This window comes from Nothobranchius furzeri, chromosome 1 (assembly GCF_043380555.1).
Source record: "Nothobranchius furzeri strain GRZ-AD chromosome 1, NfurGRZ-RIMD1, whole genome shotgun sequence".
Classification (NCBI taxonomy): domain Eukaryota; kingdom Metazoa; phylum Chordata; class Actinopteri; order Cyprinodontiformes; family Nothobranchiidae; genus Nothobranchius; species Nothobranchius furzeri.
In genome coordinates this window covers 56138818-56164102 of record NC_091741.1, presented here as the reverse complement: position 1 = coordinate 56164102, position 25285 = coordinate 56138818, and the positions used below count along the sequence as shown (strand labels likewise).

The following is a 25285-nucleotide window of genomic DNA, read 5'->3' as shown; positions in this document are numbered from 1 at the left end:
TTTGCATGTTTTTCAAATGCATGCATTTGCGTTTTTTCCCCGGAAGCCAACTTAACAGATATGCTGATGATACTCTACTATACATTAGAAGTGGTACCTTGTAAGGAACCATGTGTAAAGTAAACCTTGAAGAAGATTAAATTATTAGTATCTGTTGCTCTCTTTCACATCTGTATGTTTTGAAAGTAAAGTCTGTAAAATGAAGCAACATAGTCAGTTATACAAGATTTAATTTATTGGTAAAAGATTTTGTCCAAGAATACCACTAATCTGACTTTTATGTCGGGGTCCTAAACTTTTTTCTAAAGCTGTGAAAATAGAACAAAAATTGCCTCTGACCTCACAGAATGTCTAAAGAAACTCTTCTTGACCTTGCAAGTGGTTTCACTGAAACATTGGCGTTACAACAATACCCTGTTAGATTCCACAATACAAACTTCAGCATTAAACTTGAATTATATTTTCTTTTTTAACTTCTTGGTGGTCCCAGACGTCTAACTTTTCACAATTCAGCCCTATCCATGCATTATGTATTTACCCGATCAGGAGACCGAGGAGTCAGTTCAGCAGTGGTTTCTGATTTAGGCTCCGGTTTGATTTTCATGGAATTTGGACCATCTGCTTCAGGCCTCTGATGTGTTCTTCCCCCCTCTTCAGATTCTGTCATGGTGTTTATACAAACCTTTGGTTCATGACGAAGCCTGGTTCTTCTAAAGCTAGCACTACTTTCTATGGTTTTAGACAGGTTCTTGATTTCTGTTTCTTTTGAAGATTTAAGTTGCAACTCTGTTTCCCATCCTGGTCTGCTGAACTGCCTTCTGAGGAGTATGATGACAGCAATAATGAAGAAATAAGACAAGCCACTGAGACATGTGATCAAACCCAAGAAAATGATTCTGCAAATAGAGCGAACACATTAAAAAAAGGTTATGATCAACACAGAGATTGAAAAACGACATTTAGGTAAGTTATTTGTTACCTGTACATATCAGAGTCGTAAGTGCGGCAGGCCCCTCTGCCCCCGCACTTTTTTACCGACCATTTCAGGCAAGTTGAGTCTATCAGAGCTCCAAAGTACACTGGTGCAGGAATTCCACCTAAAAACAAAGTGTTGCATCTTACTGATAAATGTATTATCACAATGTTTGCTACTAGTTTTTAACATCCTAAGCTAGACCACTGGTGCACTTTCAGATCTACCTGAAACTCTCAGGTTAACAATAGCAGCAACAAGTTAAGTCTAATTTATATTTGTCCATCTGCTTGGGTGCGGAGAAATGCAACAGCATTACGCATCGGCGCAAGGGGTCTCTGAAGGAGACATGCCCAACTTTGTAATTATCTGTCAAACGTGACAGAGGCCGCAAGCTTGTGATCAGTCAGGATGCCTCTTCCTTTAAATTTGTCAACAGAACTGCCATCGCCCCCCTCAAAAAATAAGGTTTGGTTTATTCATCGGTGAACGAAGGAGCACAAAGATACGCAGCAAGCGTTTTATTTGTGGACAGAAATGATGGAAAATGTGGGTTTAGAGGTGCCGTTCACATGAGGTGGGGGAGAAGGGACAAACTTGTTTGTGTTAAAAAGTCTGTGAAATGCATTAAAACAATGTAAGCACACTAGTAAATGCACTATCTTGGACCGGATGTGACTGTAATGGTGGCAGGACACCCAAGAATAGCGTTACATCCCTTGTTGTCCTGGCAGAGAATTGCTTTACAACAATCCTCAGGTGACAGGAGAGTCTGAAAAGAAAACATCTCCGTCAATGCCCGTTTGCAACTCCACACTTGAGCTTACAGGGAAGTATAACTCAGGCTTTAAACACAAGGGTAAATGTTCAGAAGCAAGTCGACAATGGCAGAGGAGTCAAGTGCCTTCCTCATAGCTGAAGGGTAGCATGTTTGCACCTCTCCGTCTGTCAGTCATTGTGTCCATGGGCAAGACACCTCAGCCGCCTTGCCTGCTGGTTGTGGTCCGAGGGTCCGGTGGCACAGATTTTGTGCTTCTTTAAGTATACCCAACAGAAGCTGTGGCTATAAAGATGTTCCTTACTTCCAGCATGTGAATATATGTGTGTGTGTGTGTGTGTCTGAACGACTGCTGTGTTGTAAAGTACCTTGGGGGTCTCTAAATGTGCTATATAAATGCAGGCTATTTATTATTTACAAGCAGGTTAATATAAAAGCTTTGTGCTTGCTACATAGCAGCAAAAATAAGATACGTTACCAAGAGTCCTGGTTACCAAAGCCTGAATACCCAACGCAAGAGACTTAAGATCTGGTGGAATACATCTGTGTTTCAAGTAAAAAAGGGGAGAAAAAAAAGATTACTACAATACACTTTTTATAGTTTTTTTTTATACCATGTTCATTTATAAAGCACATTTAAAAACATCTGAAGTAGGAAACTGGATAGTTTGTGTAAAGGCAGCAAAGGACTACAATTTCTATAAGTAACATTAGATTTGGTCCCTACCCCTTGTAATATACACCAATATTTGTCCCATCATTAGATGTCAATGATATAGTCCTGGAGCAGGAGCTCCCTACCCTTCAGTATGTGAATAATATTTTCATTAAAATTTATTTCGTTTTCAATTGTTACAATATGTCTGGACTTCATACGTCATTTCACCCTTTTTGACACATGGAAAAAAACAATTCATTTTTACGTGTAGGCTGATTCGGACTGGTCAGATTTAACTTCAGATATTCACATGTTTTGTATTGCTTTTCACTCTGGAGATTATTCAACCACCAAATGCCAACTGTCACTTTTGCAAATAATACTCTTTAAAGGTTGACAATGCAATCTGGCGAACCCTGGTGTTCAGAGGTGGTATTGCATTGCAACAACAGGAGTAATTTTCCACCCGCTGGGATGTTGGTTCACTGCTGACATGCTGTTCCAGCCCCATGTTCAGAGACAAATCGTACGGGATAAGGACTAATTTCAACCAATAGGTTTATTTTACAACAGTATTTACTGTTAGAACATCTTCTGGGCTCAGGATCAGCTGCCTCACTTGTAAAGTCTGCCATTTTACACAGTCTCAACCTTGCCTTGCTTGGTGGGTGGACCTTTGGGCATAAAAGTACCCTCTAATGGCTGGTACATATAAACATAAACACAGTGTTGTGCCCGACAGAATAAAAATGTGATTGTTTATCTTTTTAAATATAGCTTTAAAATGAAAACTGTGCATTCATTCTGCACATCTCTGAACTCCTCGGGGAGGCATTATTTATTTAAATATAGTTTTTTATTAAAAATGTTCCATATTCTAACTTTAATGTATTCTGGTTTACTCAGCCATGTATTTTGGTTATTATTATTTTGTGTTTTATGTCGGTAGATTTCCTGTTTAAACTGAGAGAGAACGTCCCCAGTCATTGACTTGTGTATTTTTGCGCTGACAGGTGAGATTTCATGCATGAAGTTGCAGTTCTTGTCTCTCATATTTACAGTGCTTGATTTGAAGCAATGAAATATATAGCACCAATATCCCCGGTCATCCGTTTTGTCTTGTGAGAAAACGTTAAACACACCGTATGATGACCATGTAGCCAGGTGTGGCTCCCAGTGCGTTGATAAAGGAGCTGAGAACAGAGACAGCCATATAGGAAGTGAAACTGCGGCTACAGTCTTTGGCGTGAGGGCACTGACCCATCCTCACTGACGTGGTGCTGCCTACTGGGAAGGACGCTGACACACAGCTACAATTGTTAAACACCTGCAGAAGGAAACACAACTAGACTGAATAATGTCCTTTGAATCAGTAAGAAATCACAAAATGACCAATAATCTACAGAAATACAAAAATATACCTCATGAAATGTGTGCATTCTTGTGTGTTACCCAACTGTGTGCTTGCCATGCCCACTTGAGGTGAGGCAGCCAGCCATACATGGGGAAATGTAAGTGATGCCACTGCCAGAGCAAACAGGGTCCCACTGCTCTGCTGAACAAGAGCAGTTTCTGTTACACTCAGAGAAGAGCATTTCTCCATTGTACAACACAGTCTTTGTCCTGGAATGGATACATTTTTAAAATTTACAATCATTAGTGGAGAACAACTAGAGAAATACAAGTTTTTGCTTGAAGTTTTTTCATTTGAGTGCTGACCCATTGTATGACACGGTGAGCCCAGCAATGGGTATGTTATCACACTTGGTGCCAAACTGCAGCAGTAGGAGCAGGTACCCCATGAAGGAGGTAGCAAAAGACAGCTGAGCTCCTGACACCACACTCAGCTTGTACCTCCTCATTAGAAGACCTCCTAAAAATATCCCCATTGCCACTGCAGGCAAGTTGAGCACACCTAGAAAATAAAAACACAGGAAGCTTTGGTCACTGGGAGACTGTGATCAATACCGGTTTCTATAAGTGAAGTGTTTGTTTCTTTTTGTGTGTTTCATTTACATCCTTGATGAAATTTGTAGTAAGTAGTAAAGTAGTAAGCAGAGTAATGTTAGTAGGGGAAGTTAATATTAAAAGGTTTAATAATTCTGTATTTTAAAAGATTGGAACAATCAAGATGAAAAAATGATAGCCTTATCAGTGTTTTGACATTTGATTATGAGCGATTTTGTTTTTACTTGTTTGCATTAAATGTTTCCCACTAGTTGGTAAAAAAAAAAGTTCATATTAGTTTGTATAAACGTTTTCACCACTTTATATGATCAGTTTACACCTACTTTGAATGAGAGTTTTCCACTTGGTTATATGAAATGTTGAAACCGTTCTTTGATGTATTCAACATGCCCAGAGTCCACACGTATCAGGCATTGTGTGGTTTGCTTTTACAGATTTTCCTTCTAAGTCAGGAATAAGCAGTACAGAATAAACAATGTGCAGGAGGACAATAGAAGACGATGACAGGGCAACTCAGTGCACCCACTCCCATTATCACCTAGCTAACATGGTAGGATGTGGCAAATAATAAATCATGCTTTAAATAAATTTGAAACTTATAAATAATCAACATGTCACACAACTACTGGAATACCTGAACAGGGGAAGGTTCTCAAAAAGGTTTGGTATGGCTCAGTTCCATAGGTGCTTGCTTTGCGCAACACATATTTAATCTGGTTTAGAGTACACGTGGGGGTTGTGTTTCCATAACAACGGAGAACGGACGTTCCTGGGTAGAGTTATTTATAATGGGGTGGTCCTTGTGTCTAGTGACTCCACCCCCTAGACAAGCAGTGACCGACAGCCTTTTGAAAATACATGATAATACTCACTCTTAGTGCAAGGAACTCCTCAGAGGATGGTTCTGGAAAACTGAGCTAGAGTTGATACTTCGTATTACTGTAACAGAATGCGTTTCCAATCGCACAGATTAGATTAATGTAAATCAAAGCAGGCACCAGTGGACTCCATCTAGTAGAGTCGCTGAGGGGGACTCGCGGTTAACTCATGTTGACTGGTGGCAACTCGGGAGGAAATGACATCAGTAGACATCACCTAAACAACTTGCTTTTGTAAAACTGGAAGACTTGCTGGTGAAGCAGAACAAAAGGAAATGAAAAGGTACACTAAACTCCCAACACTGAAAAGTACTGTGAATTACAACAGCACTGTTATTAACTGGGCTTTGTTGTCTTACAGAGTGCGATAGTCATTGAACAACGTTATGAATCACACGGAAACTCTCCCTGTCCTGCGAATGGATTAAATTATGTTGTACTGTGAGAATAAAACTTTTACTGTCTGTTGACATTTTTTGGCGCTGATCAGTGACATCACTCACTGCAAATGCTGTTGTGATATGCTGAACTCTTAGAAAGTCCAGAAATGGCTGAATTTGTATGGAGACACAGCGGCTAAGAGGACTGAGCTATCATATATCCCAATACATATAGATATATATCAATTCTACCCATCCCAGAATTGTTTTGGTACTCCTAAAGGTGCAACATGCCTATTACTATTTCTATTACTGCTACTATTACTACTGCTATTACTGTGTAAAATCACTGTAAAGCTTTGCCTGCTTGCATTGTGAGGTGGACCCCATTACCTATGAGGAAGTTGGCTCTTGATGCTGATTGTCCAAACTGCTGTTCAATGTACTTGGCTTTAAAAGTAAAGAGGCCTATGAAGGAGTTGAACTTCAGGATGCTCCCAATAAGAAGCAGGAAGTAAGCAGGGGTTCCCAGCAGGCGTTTCAGAGATGGAAGGAATGCTGTGGAAGAGATTTTTGGTAATTATACAAGAAACTATCATCAATCATTCTGCACACAGAAGTTTGTTTCTACTTTACCTTTTGCTATCTCAGTCAGCTTGAGCTCCTGCTTGCTGCTGAGTGCCTCCGCTGTTTGATCTGAGGTCACATGGGTGGGAGTCGATTTGCCCTTCTGTTCCTCCTGCTTGGGCAGCGAGCGTGGCAGGAACCAGAAGGGAATGCTGGAGATGAGCAGGAGGGAAGAGGATACCAGAAAACCCATCCACCAGGCGCCCACCCAGCGGGCATCTTTTGGAGTTATGGCCACACTATCTGCATGAAAGAAGATTATGAGAAGAGAATTTCTACCAGGTTACCAGATGCATATTAACTGTTAAAATAAGTTTGCTTGATTTAGTAAGAAATTGATAAACCATTTTCAAAAAGTAAGTGAAAGCGAGACAAGACTGCTCCTCAAAGAAAAAGATTTTTTAAAAGATCTCACTAAACCTCTCTGACAAGCGTGCTGCCAGTTTTTTATGCTAGTGTGTCAGACCTTTTGCACCATGAGGAGCAGGCTGGTTCCAAATGAGGCTCCAGACAGTGTCTCCTGTGTCTCTTCTGTCAAAAACTGTGAGCTTTTTGCCAAAAGCCCTCTCTTATTGAACTTCTTAAGAATAATTTTAAAAAAATGAGGATTTGCACAACTGCCAATGCAGAAAGAAAAGATAAAAGTGTCACTATTGAGGGAAAGGTTCGGTTTGGTGGTGCTGATGGCTTTGCATGGTAATACACGTTTTGTTGTGTTATATGAGTATATTGTAGGAGTTTTTATTTGTTAAATAATATTAGATTTGTGATGTGGTACAAATGAAAACTGAGGCATTTACAATTATAGTTTACAAAACAGTAGGTATTGTGAGCAGTTCACTGAGGAGTAGCTTTTTGTTGGGGTACCAGAGGACGCAACACAAAAGGGCAATTTAGTCATGCCAGGATTCAGCTGCACACTTACACCCTTGAAACTAAGGAAACTTGGGGGTGGGAGGCTGCGGGTGGGCCTGGGGGCTTGCTGGTGTTATCTCCCGGGACTCTGCCGGCTGCTGGTTGTGGCCCCCCGGGACAATTTTCTGCACCTCTCGAGAGGGAGCTGGGGGCTTCTCTGGTTACACTCTCCCTGGGTTCCCTGCGCTCTGGGGCAGCTCCTGGTTCTCTGGGGCTTGGAGCTCCCTTTGTCTTCTACGCATCTTTGGGGGCAGATCTGTGGCCCCTCACACTCTCTATTGGACGCCTCTATAGAGAAACCTTACATATACAAGCGTGTGTACACACACAGGTGCTCACAAGGCGCTCTCATAAGTATGGACTTGGGCATTTTCAACACATGTGATTGCCACTAAATGCACTGTGATTTATTATTGTGTGATTGTTCAGTAAAACATTGTTGATTTTAAATTTCCTCATTAGCTGTATTTTGCTCTTGTTGACTTGTTGTCCCCCCCCCCCCTTTTTTTTTGTTTCTCTCTTTCTGCAGGTCTAGAAGCAGATTCGTGTTCATCATTAATTGTTTGTTTTTGTGGACCTCTTCCTTTTGTCTCTTCATTGTCTTTCAACTCTGTCTCCGTGTCAGGTCAGAATTGCGTTAAAAACATCCAAAAACAATGACAATAAAGTTTTTAGTACCGGGTGTGACATTAAAGCAGGAGCTTTGATGCTCCACCTGAGAGTAAGTCTGTAAGGCTTGCCATCAACATTCAGACATCAATTCTGTTTGCTTAACAGCCAGACAGGACACGGGAAAGAACAAACAAAAAACAAAAAAAAAAAATGAAGGAAACTCTTTTTATATGTAAGACAGAACACTCAGCAGTAATAGTGTATAACTCCTCCTCAGCTGAACTGGTACTGGCATTATCCTGTTACAGAATAACATCAGTGTAATACTCAGTATGTGTTCAATACTTGTGCAATACCAAATTTATGTTAGTATCTCTGTGTTCCGTACAGTATTCTGCATAGTGCTGGAACCCAAGTTTCAATTTTTATGTGGTTTTTAGTGGACAAAGGTTACAATACTAGCTGCCTATGTGTGTATAAATTCTATTCTATTCTATTCTATTCTATTCTATTCTATTCTATTCAGACAATAATCCTCACATTTTGGAGGATTGACAGTTTAAAAAATTAAAAAACAATGTAAATGGCATGTATTTGTATAGTGCCTTCTTAGGGATCCAAAACACCCCCACGGCCTTTCACAACACACCCATTTTTCTTCCTGGCACTTGCAGAGTACAGACGCTTCTCTTTTCGCTCCCTTATCTTTTTTCCCAAGGCTCTTTGTCCTGTCTGCTGTCATGGTCTGTGTCGGTGTCTCATCCATCGACATATATACGGTCTCATCTCATGTGTCTCCTTTTGTCCTCCATTTGTCTCTAGGTGCTCATTTTGTGTCTTCTAGCGCCCTCATGTGTCGTATCTGCATCTTCCTCATGTGTCTCCTGCTGTTCCCCATTTGCCCTCTAGGTTATCCTCCTCAGACATCCCCCTCCCAGGTCCTGTGCTCTCTTGGCTCCCTCTTAGCCACGCCCCTGTAGTTTTTGTCTGTAGTGTTTTCTTTAGTGTCAGCTTCCCCTTAGAATATTAGATATGGTTATTGCCTTCTGGTCTTTTGTTTTTCTCCTAGGTCATTTTCCTTTATTACAGCCTTTCTTTGTTTAGTGTGCTTTTTTCCCACCAGTGTTTTTCTTCCTCCTCCCTGATTTAGTGATTGTGTTCACCTGGTCCCTCTCCCCACGCACCTGCAATTCATCTCCCTCTCTTCTTCCCAGTCTATATAAGCCCTGTCTTGTCTCTGTGTTGTGTCGGTCCATTGTATGTTGTCAGCGTTGCGCGTGCTCTGTGTGAGCTTTTGCCTTCAGGTCTTTGTGCGCTTTGTTGAGTTTTTGTCTCCAGGTTTTTGTGCTCTAAGAAGAGCTTTGGGTGTTCCTGTTCCCCAGGACTTTTTGGACTTTGGCTCACTGCCTTGGATTAGTTTTTGTTCTGTATCCCTACAGATAAAATGATTTTTACTTTGAATCTACTTCTGCCTCTCGTCATCTGGGTATCTGCATGTTTGGGTCCTAAACATCCTCAGAATGTGACATCTGCCCACAGAGCGCTTCTCTGCATTTCTTGTGAAAAACCCTATTTTTAACCATGGATTTGATAAAATGGTCATTCAACACGATAAGTTTTTTCAACAATGAGAACGGAGCAGGGCACTCCCACATGCCCACAGGGGACACACCCGGTGGGGTATATGCTGGATTCCTGGAGGGAATGGAAGATCATATGCCTCTCCCAGTTTTCCATTGAGGATGTCGAAGACGTGTGGATATTTGGCCTGATGATAACCAGATTTCTCCTGATTGGAGTGGGAGGATATCTGGTTTTCTGGAAAATTGGGAAGACAGGAGCGATTGGAGGGCGACCCGCACCCACGGAAAGCACCGTCCGTGTGGAGACCTCTCAGACTGGGACGTTACTCGAGGTGAATCGTAAGCTGGACAATGTTCTAGCTGCGATACCGGTATTAGTGCACAAAATGGATGTCATCTCGGAGAGGGTCACCGGACAGTATGGACAAGTATAAAAACCCAAATTGGCTTCACTGAAGGACTGGAATGATCAGTTTAAAGACTGAAGGCAGAGTGGAAAATTATCTCAGCCTGACCCAAACAAAGTCTTGTTATCCGAATCTGACGCCCTGGCAGCCTTGAGCGGCTACAAACCCCCACGAAGGAATGCAGACAGATGCTGTGAAAACCCGACTACCCCATTTGTGCACATCATAGTAGCAATTTCTCCTTTCTCTGAACAAACTGCAAACGATTTTGGACATGTTATCAAAAGGAGGTCTGAGGCACTCAGGAGATACAAAAATAAAAAGCCTTTATTAGTACATGGCTTAAATTGTTAAAAACATCAAGTTTCAGGGCTCAAAATGTTTGTATGCTCACTCACTCCCATGTTAAAAAGGCCAATCAATGACACCTGCTGAAGCTGGGCAGGTAGACTGCATTCTGATTGGATGACCAGTACAACACAAAACTTTTTACATCCAAACAATCCTATTGTGAGGATGAATACTTACAAATATTAAATTTCACTTATAGAATTAGAGAAAAAATTATAAATATGGTACAAATTGTAAGAAAACATGAGATTATAAATAAGGAGCTTAATCTAATTCTCCATTAAGACCTGGGGAATTAGTAGCTTTTAGTGTGGAAATCCAAAATGATTCTCTTTGCAAGAGTTTTTTAAGCCTATCTCATCCTCTAATTGAAATTTTTATATGTTCAATCCCTGTGATTTTAAGAGTTACAGCTTCCATGATTTGTGTATGTATAATGCACTGCCATTACACAGTAAAAGCTACTAATTTCCCAGGTCTTAATGGAGAATTAGATTTAGCTCCTTATTTATAATCTCATGTTTTCTTACAATTTGTGTACCATATTTATAATTTTTTCTCAAATTCTATAAGTGAAATTTAATATTTGTAAGTATTCATCCTTACAATAGGATTGTTTAGATGTAAAAAGTTTTTTGTGCTGTACTGGTCATCCAATCAGAATGCAGTCTACCTGCCCAGCTTCGGCAGGTGTCATTGATTGGCTTTTTTAACATGGGAGTGAGTGAGCATACAAACATTTTGAGCCCTGACGAAGGCCCTGTGGGCTGAAACGCGTTGGCATTGATGTTTTTAACAATTTAAGCCATGTACTAATAAAGGCTTTTTATTTTTGTATCTCCTGAGTGCCTCAGATCTCCTTTTGCCAACATTTATGTGTATCCCTTGGCTGAAGAGCACCAGATAAGATTTCTCACACCCCTGCAGCACTTCCAGGATTTTTTCTATTTGATTTTGGACATGTCATGGTCTGTGTCGGTGTCTTCCTTCATGTGTCTCCTGATGTTTCCCCATCCCTCTCTGGATTCCCTTCTGTGTCTCATAGCGCCCTCATGTGTCTTTTGTCTGCATCTCAGTTAAGTGTCTTATGTTGTTACCCTTTTTAATCATTCCTCCCAGTTCAGCTCCAGCCTCTTTGTCCCCAGCTCAGTGTCATGTCCTCCTCCAGCTAGTTTGTGTGAGCCCCTCCCTCTGTCTTTAGATGTTGTTTAGTTTTGTGTTTAGGTATTTGCCCTCCTCTGTTTCCGTTTTCCCAGGTAGATCATTATATTCACTTGTCTTCCCTCCAGCCCTCACTCCACACACCTGCTGCCAATTTCCCTAATTACTCCTCCCTGTGTATATAAGCCCTGTCTTGTCTCTGTCTTGTGTCGGTCCATTGTTGTATTTCTGTCAGCGTTTGTTCGTGCTCTGTCTGAGCTTTTTTTTGTCTCCAGTTGTTGATGCTCTAAAGAGAGCTTTGGGTGTCCTGTCCTCCAGTACTTTTGGACTTTTGGCTTGCTGCCATTTTGGATTTATTTTTGTTTCTTCCAAAATAAAAGGATTTTTACTTTTACCAACTTCTGCCTTGAGTCATCCTGGGTATCTGCATATTTGGGTCCTAAACATCCCCACATTTCTCTGCTGTTTTTTGACATTTCCATTTGCTTATGTCATGTCAGTCAAAATTAATTATACTTATGGATGCTGAATAGTCGTTCTCATTAAAACTAATAGTCTTACTTTCATTACTTGAGTCATTACACACACAATTGTTGGACTAGTTATCAAATGTCAAATATTAGTCATCTGTCAAGCAAATTCTATACCTTTATCATTTTCTCCTGGAAATATCTCCTAAATTGAACAATTGATCACAGGTGAATTTCAGCTGTCACTCATGAGGAGGTGAATCCTCAATTGGCAAGCATACATGAACTGAGCAGGAGCTAGTGTGTACCATTTCTACACTTCTGTGACACAAAATGGAAGGTCAGCATCGTGGAAGAGGGGTGAGGATGCGGGGAGGAAGGGGAAGGGGAAGAGGCAGATATAGGCACATTCCTAATGAAATTAGGGCTACAATTGTGGACTATGTTGCCAATCACGGCCTCACCATGGAGGAGGCTGGTCGAAGGGTGCAACCCAATATTGGAAGAACTACTGTCAGTTCAATCATTCAAACATTCTGTAGGGAAAACATATATGCATACAGTAATTTACTGTACTGTACTGTACCATCTCATACATATCTCATGTTACTGTACTGTATTTGTAATTTTACTCTGCACCACATAGGATTGAAAGACAACCTCACGGAGGTGGAAGAGGGCCACTTTTTACCCCACAGCAAGAGGAAGCCATTTGTGCAATGGTCATTGCAAACAATGCAATAAAGTTGAGAAATACAAAGCACTGTCATAGAGAATAACACAGCATTTGGCAATATTGAATCTGTTTCAATTTCAACAATCGACAGTTCTCAAAAAAAATCTGCATGAAGCAGTTGTATAAAGTGCCGTTCGAACGAAACTGTGAAAGGGTGAAGGAGATCCGTCACCAGTATGTGCAGGTAAAGCAGGTCTTCTATGTTCAGCACTGTAAACTGCTTTACAGTACTTTGTAGTTTCATGCAGTACACTAGCAATTCTACAAAACATACTCTACAATGTGTTTTACCAAATGCATGCATTACTGTTTGTTACTGTACACAGGACAATTGTGAAATTGCATTTCTGTCTCTCTCTCAAGCGTGTACTGGAGCTGGAAGCCAGGGAACCACTGCACACATTCATATATGTTGATGAGGCAGGTTTCAATCCGGCCAAAGGCAGAAGGCATGGAAGAAATCGCATTGGACAGAGAGCAACCACTGAAGTCCCTGGTCAGCACGGAGGGAATATTACCATGTATGCAGCCATCTCAGACAACGGCGTCCTCACCCATATCCCCCTTCTTGGTCCATACAATACCCAACATCTCCTGACATTTTTAGACACTCTTTACAGGGACCTAGTCCCTGAGAATGAGAGGGGTGGAGGCCAACTCAGCAAGTATGTTGTTGTCTAGGATTATGTCCATTTTCACCACTCCCATCTGGTCAGAGAGTGGTTTGCAGCACATGAAAGAATGCTGGTTGAATATCTCCCTCCATATTCCCCATTGCTTAATCCAATAGAGGAGTTTTTCTCTGCCTGGAGGTGGAAAGTTTATGACCGGCATCCACATGAGCAAATGGCCCTGCTAGCAGCCATGGATGCAGCATGTGACAGCATCACAGCAGAGTCCTGCAGAGGATGGATTCACCACTCTAGGAGATACTTTCCTTGCTGCATTGCGAGGGATGACATCCGTTGTGATGTAGATGAAAATATGTGGCCAGACAGACAGGAACGTCTGGATGTGCCATAATGATTTACTGTACCTGTATGTTACAGTACTGTGCAATATTGTATGTACTGTTACATGTACTGTATATTGTTCACATTTGTGCACAGCTCTACCAAAAGGGTGATTTTATGTTTACATGTATTCTACAGTAAACAAGTGACTGTAGCATACTTTTCTTTTGCACAATGCTGTAGAATTACAAACACTTCTATACAGTAAAAATGTAAAACATACATATTCAGTGTCTCAGTTACTCCCAAAACTCCCGTAACATCTACAGTAACTTTACTGCATATTTCAAATGGCTGTACAAGTAGGGTATAGTGCTGTCTTGAGCATTTTCAGGTGTCACCAAATATCCTTGCAATGGAAAACACTGAAATTATAAACTGTCATAGTGAAAACATGACAAAGCCATTTGACTATCTTGTTCATAAAGACTTTTCATTTTGATGGCACTGACAGTTTCATTGACATGAATAATTGCTTTTGAGGAATGGATTATCAATTTTGAGTGTGTGACATGCTTTTGCAGGCTATCCACTAGGTTTTGAAGTTTGCACTAATTGTTTTGAGAAATGCACTAACTGCTGTGCAAATGTTAATAGTGTTCTGAGAAACGCACCAAAGCGACCGAGAAAAACTGTAAAATTAACTGCAGAGAAAAACCTATGATAGATAGATAGATAGATAGATAGATAGATAGATAGATAGATAGATAGATAGATAGATAGATAGATAGATAGATAGATAGATAGATAGATAGATAGATAGATAGATAGATAGATAGATAGATAGATAGATAGATAGATAGATAATAGATAGATAGATGATAGATAGATAGATGATAGATAGATAATAGATAGATAGATAGATAGATAGATAGATAGATAGATAGATAGATAGATAGATAGATAGATAGATAGATAGATAGATAGATAGATAGATAGATAGATAGATAGATAGATAGATAGATAGATAGATAGATAGATGATAGATAGATAGATAGATGTAAGAGTGCAATATAGTTATTTTGTTTGTTGCAGAATTCCAGCACTTTCTTTTGTTTAACTTAGTTTTATTTCATTCACATTCCATTAAATTATATTAATATTATAAGACATCATCAATAAAATGAAGAAAAAGAAAAAGAAAAAAATAATAATAATAATAACTTTCAAAATATTTACATAATTAAATAATCAGAAAACTGCACTTGTGGTCTGTAAATGCCATTATAAAACGAAAAAGGTTAGCTATGTCCACACAGCTGAATATAAATAAATCGCTTCTTATTTTCAGACTCTTCCAGACAACGAGATAGTTGTGGGGGAAAATCCCATTGGATCAACAGTTTCTCGAATTCTCTTCACCTGAATTCTGACATTTAAATCTAGAGGATGTTAGATTTATATATCATAATTGCAATCTAACTTTGTATAAAACAATCACTTCAACTCACCCATATCCACATATCCAATGTCAACATACAATTTGGCACAATAGGAGCCCAGGAGAAATCCAAACATGGGGCCCAGAAGGGTGATGGTCTGGAGACAAGCTGTCAGGAATAGTTGGAGGATCAACATCTTTAACTGACTTCTATGAAACACTTTTTGAACACAGAGATTTATAAACATCAACAATCTAAAGACTACAAAAGCTGATGTATACCATGGCCAGAAATGTATCAAAGCTGTGTGAAAACAGTGGGGCAAAAAAGTATTTAGTCAGCCACCGATTGTGCAAGTTCTCCCACTTAAAATGATGACAGAGGTCAGTAATTTTCATCATAGGTACACTTCAACTGTGAGAGACAGAATGTGAAAAAAATCCATTAATTCACATGGCAGGATTTTTAAAGAATTTATTTGTAAATCAGGGTGGAAAATAAGTATTTGGTCACTTCAAACAAGGAAAATCTCTGGCTCTCACAGACCTGCAACGTCTTCTTTAAGAAGTTTTTCTGTCCTCCACTCATTACCTGTATTAATGGCACCTGTTTGAACTCATTATCTGTATAAAAGACACCTGTCCACAGCCTCAAACAGTCAGACTCCAAACTCCACTATGGCCAAGACCAAAGAGCTTTCGAAGGACACCAGGAAAAGAATTGTAGACCTGCACCAGACTGGGAAGAGTGAATCTACAATAGAAAAGCAGCTTGGTGTGAAAAAATCAACTGTGGGAGCAATTATCAGAAAATGGAAGACATACAAGACCACTGATAATCTCCCTCGATCTGGGGCTCCACGCAAGATCTCGTCCCGTGGGGTCAAAATGATCATGAGAACGGTGAGCAAGAATCCCAGAACCACACGGGGGGACCTGGTGAATGACCTGCAGAGAGCTGGGACCACAGTAACAAAGGTCACCATCAGTAACACACTACAACGGCAGGGAATCAAATCCTGCAGTGCCAGACGTGTTCCGCTGCTTAAGCCAGTGCATGTCCAGGCCCATCTGAAGTTTGCCAGAGAGCACATGGATGATACAGCAGAGGATTGGGAGAATGTCATGTGGTCAGATGAAACCAAAGTAGAACTTTTTGGTATAAACTCAACTCGTCGTGTTTGGAGGAAGAAGAATACTGAGTTGCATCCCAAGAACACCATACCTACTGTGAAGCATGGGGGTGGGAACATCATGCTTTGGGGCTGTTTTTCTGCTAAGGGGACAGGACGACTGATCCGTGTTAAGGACAGAATGAATGGGGCCATGTATCGTGAGATTCTGAGCCAAAACCTCCTTCCATCAGTGAGAGCTTTGAAGATGAAACGTGTCTGGGTCTTCCAACACGACAATGATCCCAAACACACCGCCCGGGCAACAAAGGAGTGGCTCCGTAAGAAGCATTTGAAAGTCCTGGAGTGGCATAGCCAGTCTCCAGACCTCAACCCCATAGAAAATCTGTGGAGGGAGTTGAAAGTCCGTTTTGCTCGGTGACAGCCACATTCTGTCTCTCACAGTTGAAGTGTACCTATGATGTAAATTACTGACCTCTGTCATCATTTTAAGTGGAAGAACTTGCACAATCGATGGCTGACTAAATACTTTTTTGCCCCACTGTATGTCCAAGTTCAGACTGGTTAAAAAAATTGTGTGGAAGAGTGTGCATTAGCTCCTCACCGATATAAAAGGGAGAGTTTTCCGCTTTAGCAAAGTCGTCGACGTAGGAGATGCCCAGAGGAGTGACTGGAGATTCTCCAATTCCCCGTAGAGCGTTCCCCAGGAACACATAGATCCACATGTTGGAACCAGTCTCTCTCACGCAGTCTGAGGAACACAACAACCAAACAAATTCAAGTTCCACAAAAGTTTATGTGTAATTCTGACAGAAGACAATGCTCCAGGAAATGCAACAGAACAGTAAAATTATCCATCCATCCATTTTCTGGATGGATGGATGGATGGATGGATGCCTATCTCCAGTGGTCAACAGGCAATCAGGCGGGGTACACCCTGGACAGAGAGCCAGTCCATCGCAGGGCAACACAGAGACACACAGGACAAACAATCTCTCACACACACACACACACACACACACACACACACACACACACACACACACACACACACACACACACACACACACACACACACACACACACACACACACACACACACCTAAGGACAATTTAGACAGACCAGTCAACCTAAGAGTCATGTTTTTGGACTGTGGGAGGAAGCCGGAGTACCCGGAGAGAAACCACGCATGCACAGGGAGAACACGCAAACTCCATGTAGAAAGATCCCAGGCCGGGAAGCGAACCCAGGACCTTCTTGCTGCAAGGCAACAGCTCTAACCACTGCGGCACTGCACAGCCCTCAGTAAAATCATATTTCCTAAAATGTGTTATTTTCATGTAAAATTTTCTTATTAGTTGTGTTTTCGATTTGTTACATTCTGTGAAAATGACTGAAAATTACATTGTACAGTGCAGCCCTCTTGTTCTTTGTACCTCCTGTTGCATTTTCTCTTTTATAGTTTTACTTTATGATATTTTTGTTGAGGTTTGATGAAGGATAGTCAAGATGACAAAGATCATGTTGTGGTTTGGTGGTGGATGTGTCCAGCTCTATGGTTTTACGTAAAGCTCAGACATGATCGCTACATCCCTGTGTGATTCTGTTTCCTGTTATTGTCCGAGCTACCACAACAAAGGTTTCTAACATAACTTATCCCAATTAAAAACTGCTGCTTTCAAGTAAATGGACAGACATGGCTGCATAAACATTATTGACGCAACTGAGCTCATCCTAATCCAAAGTAGACCACTGGCCTAATTTGTCCATCCAGAGTCAAAGCTGATCTGTTCTACCTTGAACAACTGACTGTTGTCATCACACCAAAGTCTAAACTTTCAATTTATTTGTGTCAAATGTCTCAGAAAATGACATAACAAATTAAAAAAAAAAACCTTTGTTGTCTTCTACAGGTGGCTCTGTCTGGTTTTCTGCTGATTCCACAAGATCCATGCACGCAGAAATGTTCACACTGTTATTCTGGAGAACCTGGAAAATGCTGTTATACTCATAGCTGTGAAATCAAGACAGAGATGTTAAATTGGAGAAAACTGATTTTTAATTCATTTGATTTCTTGATTTTACTGATTTTTTGGAATTCTTTGAGATTTTACCGCCCCATGAAGAAGTGTGTCAGTCCTGTGAAAAGAGCCCCGACAGCCATGAGCAAGCATCCGGCAGCTATGAGCCTGGGCCGATGGAGCTGAGCCCCAAAATGGCTCACCACGGCAAGAAACAACAAGTTGCCTACCTCAGAGGAAAGTATCGTGAGCACAGTCTAAAAGGAGTGATGTTATTGAGAGAGAGAGAGAGAGAGAGAGAGAGAGAGAGAGAGAGAGAGAGAGAGAGAGAGAGAGAGAGAGAGAGAGAGAGAGAAGAGAGAGAGAGAGAGAGAGAGAGAGAGAGAGAGAGAGAGAGAGAGAGAGAGAGAGAGAACTGTACCCATCTCAAAGCTGCCATCAATGAGACCGATGTGTGAGCTTGACAGGTCAAAACGTCTCTCAATCTGAGTGAGGGAGCTCTTCATGTATGTGCCTGTCAAGGCTTTGGAGAAGTAGGCGAAGGAAAGTGCTACAATAAACAGCTGGAAAACACAAAAGAGACCAATGACTGCTTTACTTGAGGCTTTTTGTAAATGAGTTGTCACCATGATGAGTAAAAACATTGATTTTGTACTTTTTCAGTGTAAAAACATAAACAATCAGTCATATTGCTGTACAACTGATAGACTTGTCTCACATTTATTTACGAGTTAGCTTGCAAAGGTCAAAGGGCGTATAATTTCATGTGGACACAACCGTGACAGCTTTCCAGTCTCATCCATGGTTGAAATCATTTAATCGTGGCCAATTTAGTCAACCATTAAAACTAAACCTGCATGTTTCTCAAGTAGAGTGAAGCACCATAGATTCAGCAAAGTGAGTAAACATTTGAACCCTTCTAGAATAGCAAGCCACCAGTGCTAAAAATGGCTTCACCGCATTGCCTTTCAGGCTTTTACCTGGTGTTTTTATTGTAGCGCAATTACACTGAGTGCATCAGGAGAATGGCTTAAAAAATATGACAAAATCAGACAAAAACAAGAGATGCTGTTTGCAGACAGTTTTAGTACTTTTAAAGTGGAGAGGCCGGGGCGTTTTCTGCTTGTCTGCTTGGTCAGGTCACACAGAGCCTGCTCCCTGGTCGTCTGGCTGATGTCCTGGGCTGCTTCTTCCATCCTTAAACTTTGTGGGTCTGTGTTCTGTGTGATGAAAATAATAATAAAAATAATTTCAGTGTTATAGCATCCTAATATATGAATTTTTCACATGTATGGAGAATGTCCCCTCTCCAATAAAGACTTCCCAGGAATGCTTGCTTGAACTCAGGATAAATTTACTTAGCAGACTTACCCAAAATAACAGTCAGTTCAGATAATGAGGAAATCCTGGTCCGTGTTACGTAAATCCAGTCTCTCTTATGAGAGACTGAAATGTATTAGTTATGGGCAAGTACATGCACACCTAGCAGGAAACCGTGTGGTGGTTATTTTGCTCCTTAACAGAGTGGGTTTAGCTGTGGCCAAGAGTGTGTTGTGGAGAAGGGACGGGGAGATCAGTGTGGTACCAATGTAGACAGAATTTGCTTGTGGGAGGAGGGACTCTGTTGCCTCGATCCCGGTTGAGGTTGGAGCATGGCGGTCTTGAGAATGGGTTGTTTCTGAATGGGAAACACTCCGACGGCAACTGTAATCGTTGGGAGCCGGAAATGGTGGGGCACGTCCTCTTGCACTGTGGGAGGTTTGCCACAGAGAGTAGGGTCTTGTACCTGATGGTCACTCTGTCAGAGCTCCATCTATCCTCTGTGAAGAGAGGAGATCTTTCCAGAAGGACAACCATCTCTGCAGTGGTCCACCAATCAGGCCTGTAAGGTAGAGTGGCAAGACCGAAGCAACACGTTTGTAAAAGGCACCAGCCTTCCTAGCATTAAATGATAAATGTCCCGCACTTGTATAACGCCTCTCAGAGTCAGAGGACTCCAAAGTGTTTTACTAAACAAAATTCTCTGGTCTGATGAGACAAAGATTGAACTCTTTGGTGTGAATGCCAGGCATCACGTTTGGAGGAAACCAGGTACCATTCATGGACGTAATTTGGGGGGGGGGGGGGGGGGGGGACAGGGGGGACATGTCCCCCCCCACTTTTTCCAAAATCAAGTTTTGACTCCTGTACTTTTTACCATCCAAAAACAATATTACGCTATATTAAATTGACACTGGTTGAGCTCTAGGACCAAGCGGAAAACAGCCGTTTGTGTTGAAACCTGTTTCCCATTAGAGCATACTGTAAAGACCCCCCCCCCCCCCCGTGCCCCCCCCCCCCCACTTCTCAAGTGAAAACTACGTCCATGGTACCACTCATCACCAGGCCACAACCATCCCTACAGTGAAGCTTGGTGGTGGCAACATCATGCTATGCGAATGTTTTTCAGCAGCAGGAACTGGGAGACTAATCAGGATAGAGGGGGAAATGAATGTAGCATTGCATAGAGATATCCTGAATGAAAACCTGCTCCAGAGTACTCTCGACCTCAGACTGCTCATCTTTCAGCAGGACAGTGACCCAAAGTATGAAGCCAACGTGACAAAGTAGTGACTTCAGAACCACTCTCAGCATCCTTGAGTGGCCCAGCCAGCGCCTAATGTTGAATCTGATTGAATATCTCGTGGCTGTGCAATGATGCTTCCCATCCAACCTGATGGATCTTAAGAGGTGCTGCATAAAGGAATGGACCAAACTGTCCAAAGAGAGGTGTGACAAGCCTGTGGCATCATATTCAAAAAGACTCGGGGCTGTAATTATGGCCAAAGGGGCATCAACAAAGCACTGAGAATGGCTTTGATTACTTATACACTGTTGTTTTTATCATTATTATTTGAAAATGTAAATGTTTTGCATTCTTACATTCGGGTTTGACTACAAATGTTTATTTTTAACTTGGTTAGAGTCCAGTTCTATTTATTTCAGTTCATTCCTGTCTATGAAGACACAAGAGCAGAAACAATAGAAACTACCTGAATAAACTCTTAATCCTCATCAGGTGATACAGATTCAGTCAATACTGGGACGAAAACTCCAGAGATGACTCTGAATTCATTTGTCAGCTAGACAGGCTGCGAGGGTGGACACTTGACAGAAAATTAATATGTTTTTTAACCTCATGACCCCATGAATTCTCTTCAGTTTGTAAATAGTCCATCTCTCAAAGGACAGTCAGTCTTTATGATTCATTTGACCATCAAGCCTACATGAAAGATTAACTGAAAGTGTAACATTTAAAATTAGATATACATTGTAACAAAAAAAATACATATATATTTATACACACACACACACACACACACACACATATATATATGCATATATATATATATATATATATATATATATATATATATATATATATATATATATATATATATATATATATATATATATATATATATATATACACACACACACACATATATATATATATATGTGTGTGTGTGTGTGTGTGTGTGTATATATATATATATATATATAAATATATATATATATGTGTGTGTGTGTGTATATATATATATATATATATATATATATATATATATATATATATATATATATATATATATATGTACACTGTGAGCAGCCAGCAAGGAATTGAATACCTTATGGATCTCCAGGGGGTTTCGTCTCCCTCATCTGCTCCTCTTCAGGCAGCCATGTGTCCCATTTTTCCACTGGGAAGAGATAGCCCTGCTCTCCTAGCCTAGTGAACTAGACCAAATTCTTGCTTTGCAAAGTTTGGTCTAAATAGACTAAATAATACAATTATTTAGTCTGGCTTGCCAGGCTACCTGCTCTCCCTGAGCTCCTGTTGTCCTGACTCAGGGCTGAGCTGTTGGAATCACAGAACAAAAGGGCCTCCACATTTTTATTCTGCACACATGCCAACCGGTCGACCAGGAGAGCAGCAAAAAGAGGGCAAGGGGAGGTGGAGATTGGTGGCTTGGTTTAGAGTTCGAGGGGCATAGATTAGTAATGTGAACTACATTTTTTTTATTCTAACCAAATACTTTCACCGTGGAAGTTTTTTTATGTCAACAAAATTATTCTTAGATGTTAGAATCGTATTTCACGAATGCATTGATGAGGACCTGAAAGGTGGAATGGTGTACCTCAGTGACAAAGTGTGTTTGGGAATGCTGTGTTCATTCGTGGTGTGTGTGTGTGTGTGTGTGTGGTGGTGGTGGGGGTGGGGGGGTGGGAGGGGTAATCAGCTTTGTCTTCTTACAGATTTCAAGGATTATTGTTCTAAGCCTTACATTCCTCCACTAGAGGTATTCACCTCTTTCTCAAATACCAAACCCCAGCTTCCTGCATGTACAGTTGGAGTTGACTTATCTTCCGTGGCTGTATCAGGTTTCAGGTGCACTCACACAGGAATGCTGCCGGATCAGTCTCCCCTTAATGCATTCTCACCTGAAGGTAGATAGCGCTGTGAGATGAGTCTCCTGGTTTACTTATTAAAATTTTGGCAACATATTTTGAGACAACTGAAAAAGAAAACATTTAAATGAAAATTTCTTAGTGTATAGCACCATCTGGTGGTGGACCAGAAATTTTTTTGTGACTATTGTTGACATTTTTTTTTAACTATTACACTACAGCCATTCTTTTGCTGCTCCTAAGTGGACAACTTGTCTAATCTTCCTTTAAACCATAGACACAATCATTGTGAGTACTGACTGAACAAATCCTCCTCCTCAGTCTGTTGAAGGTTTTAGAGAAGAAAAAAATCTAACCTTCTAATTGCCAATCTGTTTTAAGTCTTCACATCTTCCCAAAAAAATTCCAGTCCTAATTTCCCAGTCATGAGCATAAAACACCATGTTTATGTATTTTTCTGTCTCTCTCTTTTTTTTACAGTTTGTGTTTGTAATGGGGTTTTTAACTGCAAGATGGTGAAATATAAAATTATGTTACTCTTTTAAACTAGGTGATGAGAAACTGTTTTTTAAATGCTTTTGTTTACATTACTTTTGCATTTTCATTACATGGCTGAAGGTCAAAGGATGTGTATGGTCCAATAGAAAAGAGGGAGCATTATTTGAAGAGGGCAAAATAAACAAGTCCATGTTTGGCCTTCCTGGTTAACACAGCCTTCAACTTTAGGCACCAAAGCCATACTGATAAAAAGATGGCCCAATGCAAACAGATGAGACTGTTTTACCTAAAAACAGTGACGCTGTGCTGGTGAAGGTTCTCAGTCATCCAGCTTATGGTAATCCAAAAGGGTTCGAATGAAGGCTGCTCGACTTCTTTAGTTTGTTGAAGATGTTTCACCTCTCTCAGAGGAGCTTTGACAATTTCATCCATCTATTCATTTTCAGCCGCTTATCCAGTCAGGTCACGGGGCAGCAGCCTTATGGGCCATTCCCATCTGTACCGGGTCAGCCTGGGCCGGGTAGCCCCAGTCGGCCCCAGCCTGGCCCGGTTGATTCCACACATCCTTGCCTTAAGCCCATGTGGGCTGATTCTACCCACCAATCAGAGGCTTGCTCTAATGGAAGGTGTGAATTTGCTGTCAGCAGTGGGTGTGTTGGCCCTGGTCGGCCTGAAGCAGACCCCCTCGAGAAGAGGGCTGAGAATGAGCCTTGGTTGGCCCGGAAAAATACCAGGCCACCCAGATATGTAAACAACCTACGCAACCCGGCCCGGGCCGACCCGGTACAGATGGGAATGGCCCATAAGTCGAGAGGCCCAGACTTCCCTCTACCCAGCTACTTGGGCCAGCTCCTCTGTGGGAATCCCAAAGCGTTCCCTGACCAGCTGAGAAACACAGTCCCTCCAGCGTGCCCTAAGTCTTCCCTTGGGTCTCCTCCCAGTTGGACATACCCGGAAAACCTCACCAGGGAGGCATCCAGGGGGCATCCTGACCAGGTGCCTGAGCCACCTTAACTGGTTCCTCAAGTTGTGGAGGAGCAGCGGGTCTACTCTGAGCCCCTACCGGATGACCAAGCTTCTCACCCTATCTCTAAGGAAGAGCCCAGCCACCCTGCGGAGAAAACTTGTTTTGGCCGCTTGTATTTGCGATCTCCTTCTTTCGGTCACTACCCAAAGCTCTTGACCAAAGGCGAGGGTAGGAACGTAGATCGACCGGTAAATCAAGAGCTTTGCCTTCCAGCTCAGCTCTCTCTTCACCACGACAGATCAGTACAACGCCCCGCATCACTGCAGATGCAGCACCAATCCACCAGTCGATCTCACACTCCGTTTTTCCCTCACTTGTGAACAAGACCCCGAGATACTGAAACTCCCCCACTTGAGGCAGGACCTGGTCGTTGGCCTGGAGAAGGTATTCTACCCGTTTCCAGTTTCTCCCAGCCTCACATCTTCCAGCTCTGACTGTTGTTGCCCACATGAGCGGTAAAGTCCCCCTTGTCCCCCGCTTTGTCAATTCTGAGTGTCTGCCCTGGGACTGGGTGATTATGGTTCAAATCCTGGTCGGCTCATAACAAAGACATAAAAATGGGACCCAGTGCCTCCCTGCTTGACACTAAGCATTATTGGGGGGTTAAATCACCAAATAGTTCCTGAGTGCAGCTGTGTCTGCATCTCACCCCATACATAAATTTGGAAAGACAAAAGTAAATAAAAAATAAAATGAAACTACTTTAAGAACTAAGATAGAGTTACAGTAAATTTGTGGAAAGTAAAGAACAAAAAAAAAAAACAATCAAAAATAAAAATGTGTGTATTTTATTTCGTATCGTTTTTTGTCTTTGAATCATTTTTAATAGCATGTAATTTTAGTGTTTTTTATTGCTCTTTGTTACCTTGGAGCTGCTAGAAAAGGGGTCACATAGTCATGAATACACTTTGTTTTCACAACATTGTGTAACATTTTTCTCCATTACCTTTGGTACACTTTACACGGCAGGTCCTGTTATCTTACTGTGGGACTGATGAGGACACGGACTTAAAAGTCATCAGATGTTGTTTAACGGTAGCATGAAAGGTTTGGGATAAGTCAGAATAAAAGACCAAAAAGAACTCAGACCAAAGAACAAATTTAGATTCTGATAGGGAGCTAGTTGAGAATACTTTTGTCTTTGATGGATTTTTTTAAACCCAAAATGTAAATATTATAACAAGCACAACAGGAAAGTGAACATTTAGATTTGTCATGGTAATCAAATACAAAATGACAAGTCGTTCTACAGTTACATAGTTAAA

At 41.2% G+C, this 25285-nt stretch overlaps 1 protein-coding gene across 2 annotated transcripts; it reads right to left on the bottom strand.

The window, feature by feature from the left end:
- Positions 1 to 213: 213 nt before the first annotated feature.
- LOC107383622 (solute carrier organic anion transporter family member 1C1) lies at positions 214 to 22282 on the bottom strand. Of its 2 annotated transcripts, XM_070554400.1 has the most exons (16): positions 21715 to 22282; positions 19418 to 19928; positions 19138 to 19266; positions 18468 to 18609; positions 18140 to 18272; positions 17921 to 18039; positions 16629 to 16775; positions 14962 to 15060; positions 6272 to 6505; positions 6029 to 6193; positions 4129 to 4324; positions 3867 to 4032; positions 3552 to 3736; positions 2230 to 2294; positions 980 to 1097; positions 214 to 896 (listed from the first exon to the last, which is right to left on the bottom strand). In XM_070554400.1, exons 3-16 carry the CDS (start codon positions 19240 to 19242, stop codon positions 527 to 529), a joined length of 2244 nt encoding a protein of 747 aa, XP_070410501.1. In that variant the 5' UTR covers positions 19243 to 19266; positions 19418 to 19928; positions 21715 to 22282; the 3' UTR covers positions 214 to 526. The 2 variants fall into 2 exon arrangements, with proteins under 2 accessions (XP_070410501.1, XP_054595562.2); XM_054739587.2 differs by lacking the exon at positions 19418 to 19928 and having other exon boundaries at positions 21715 to 22281.
- Between the last annotated feature and the right edge of the window lie 3003 nt (positions 22283 to 25285).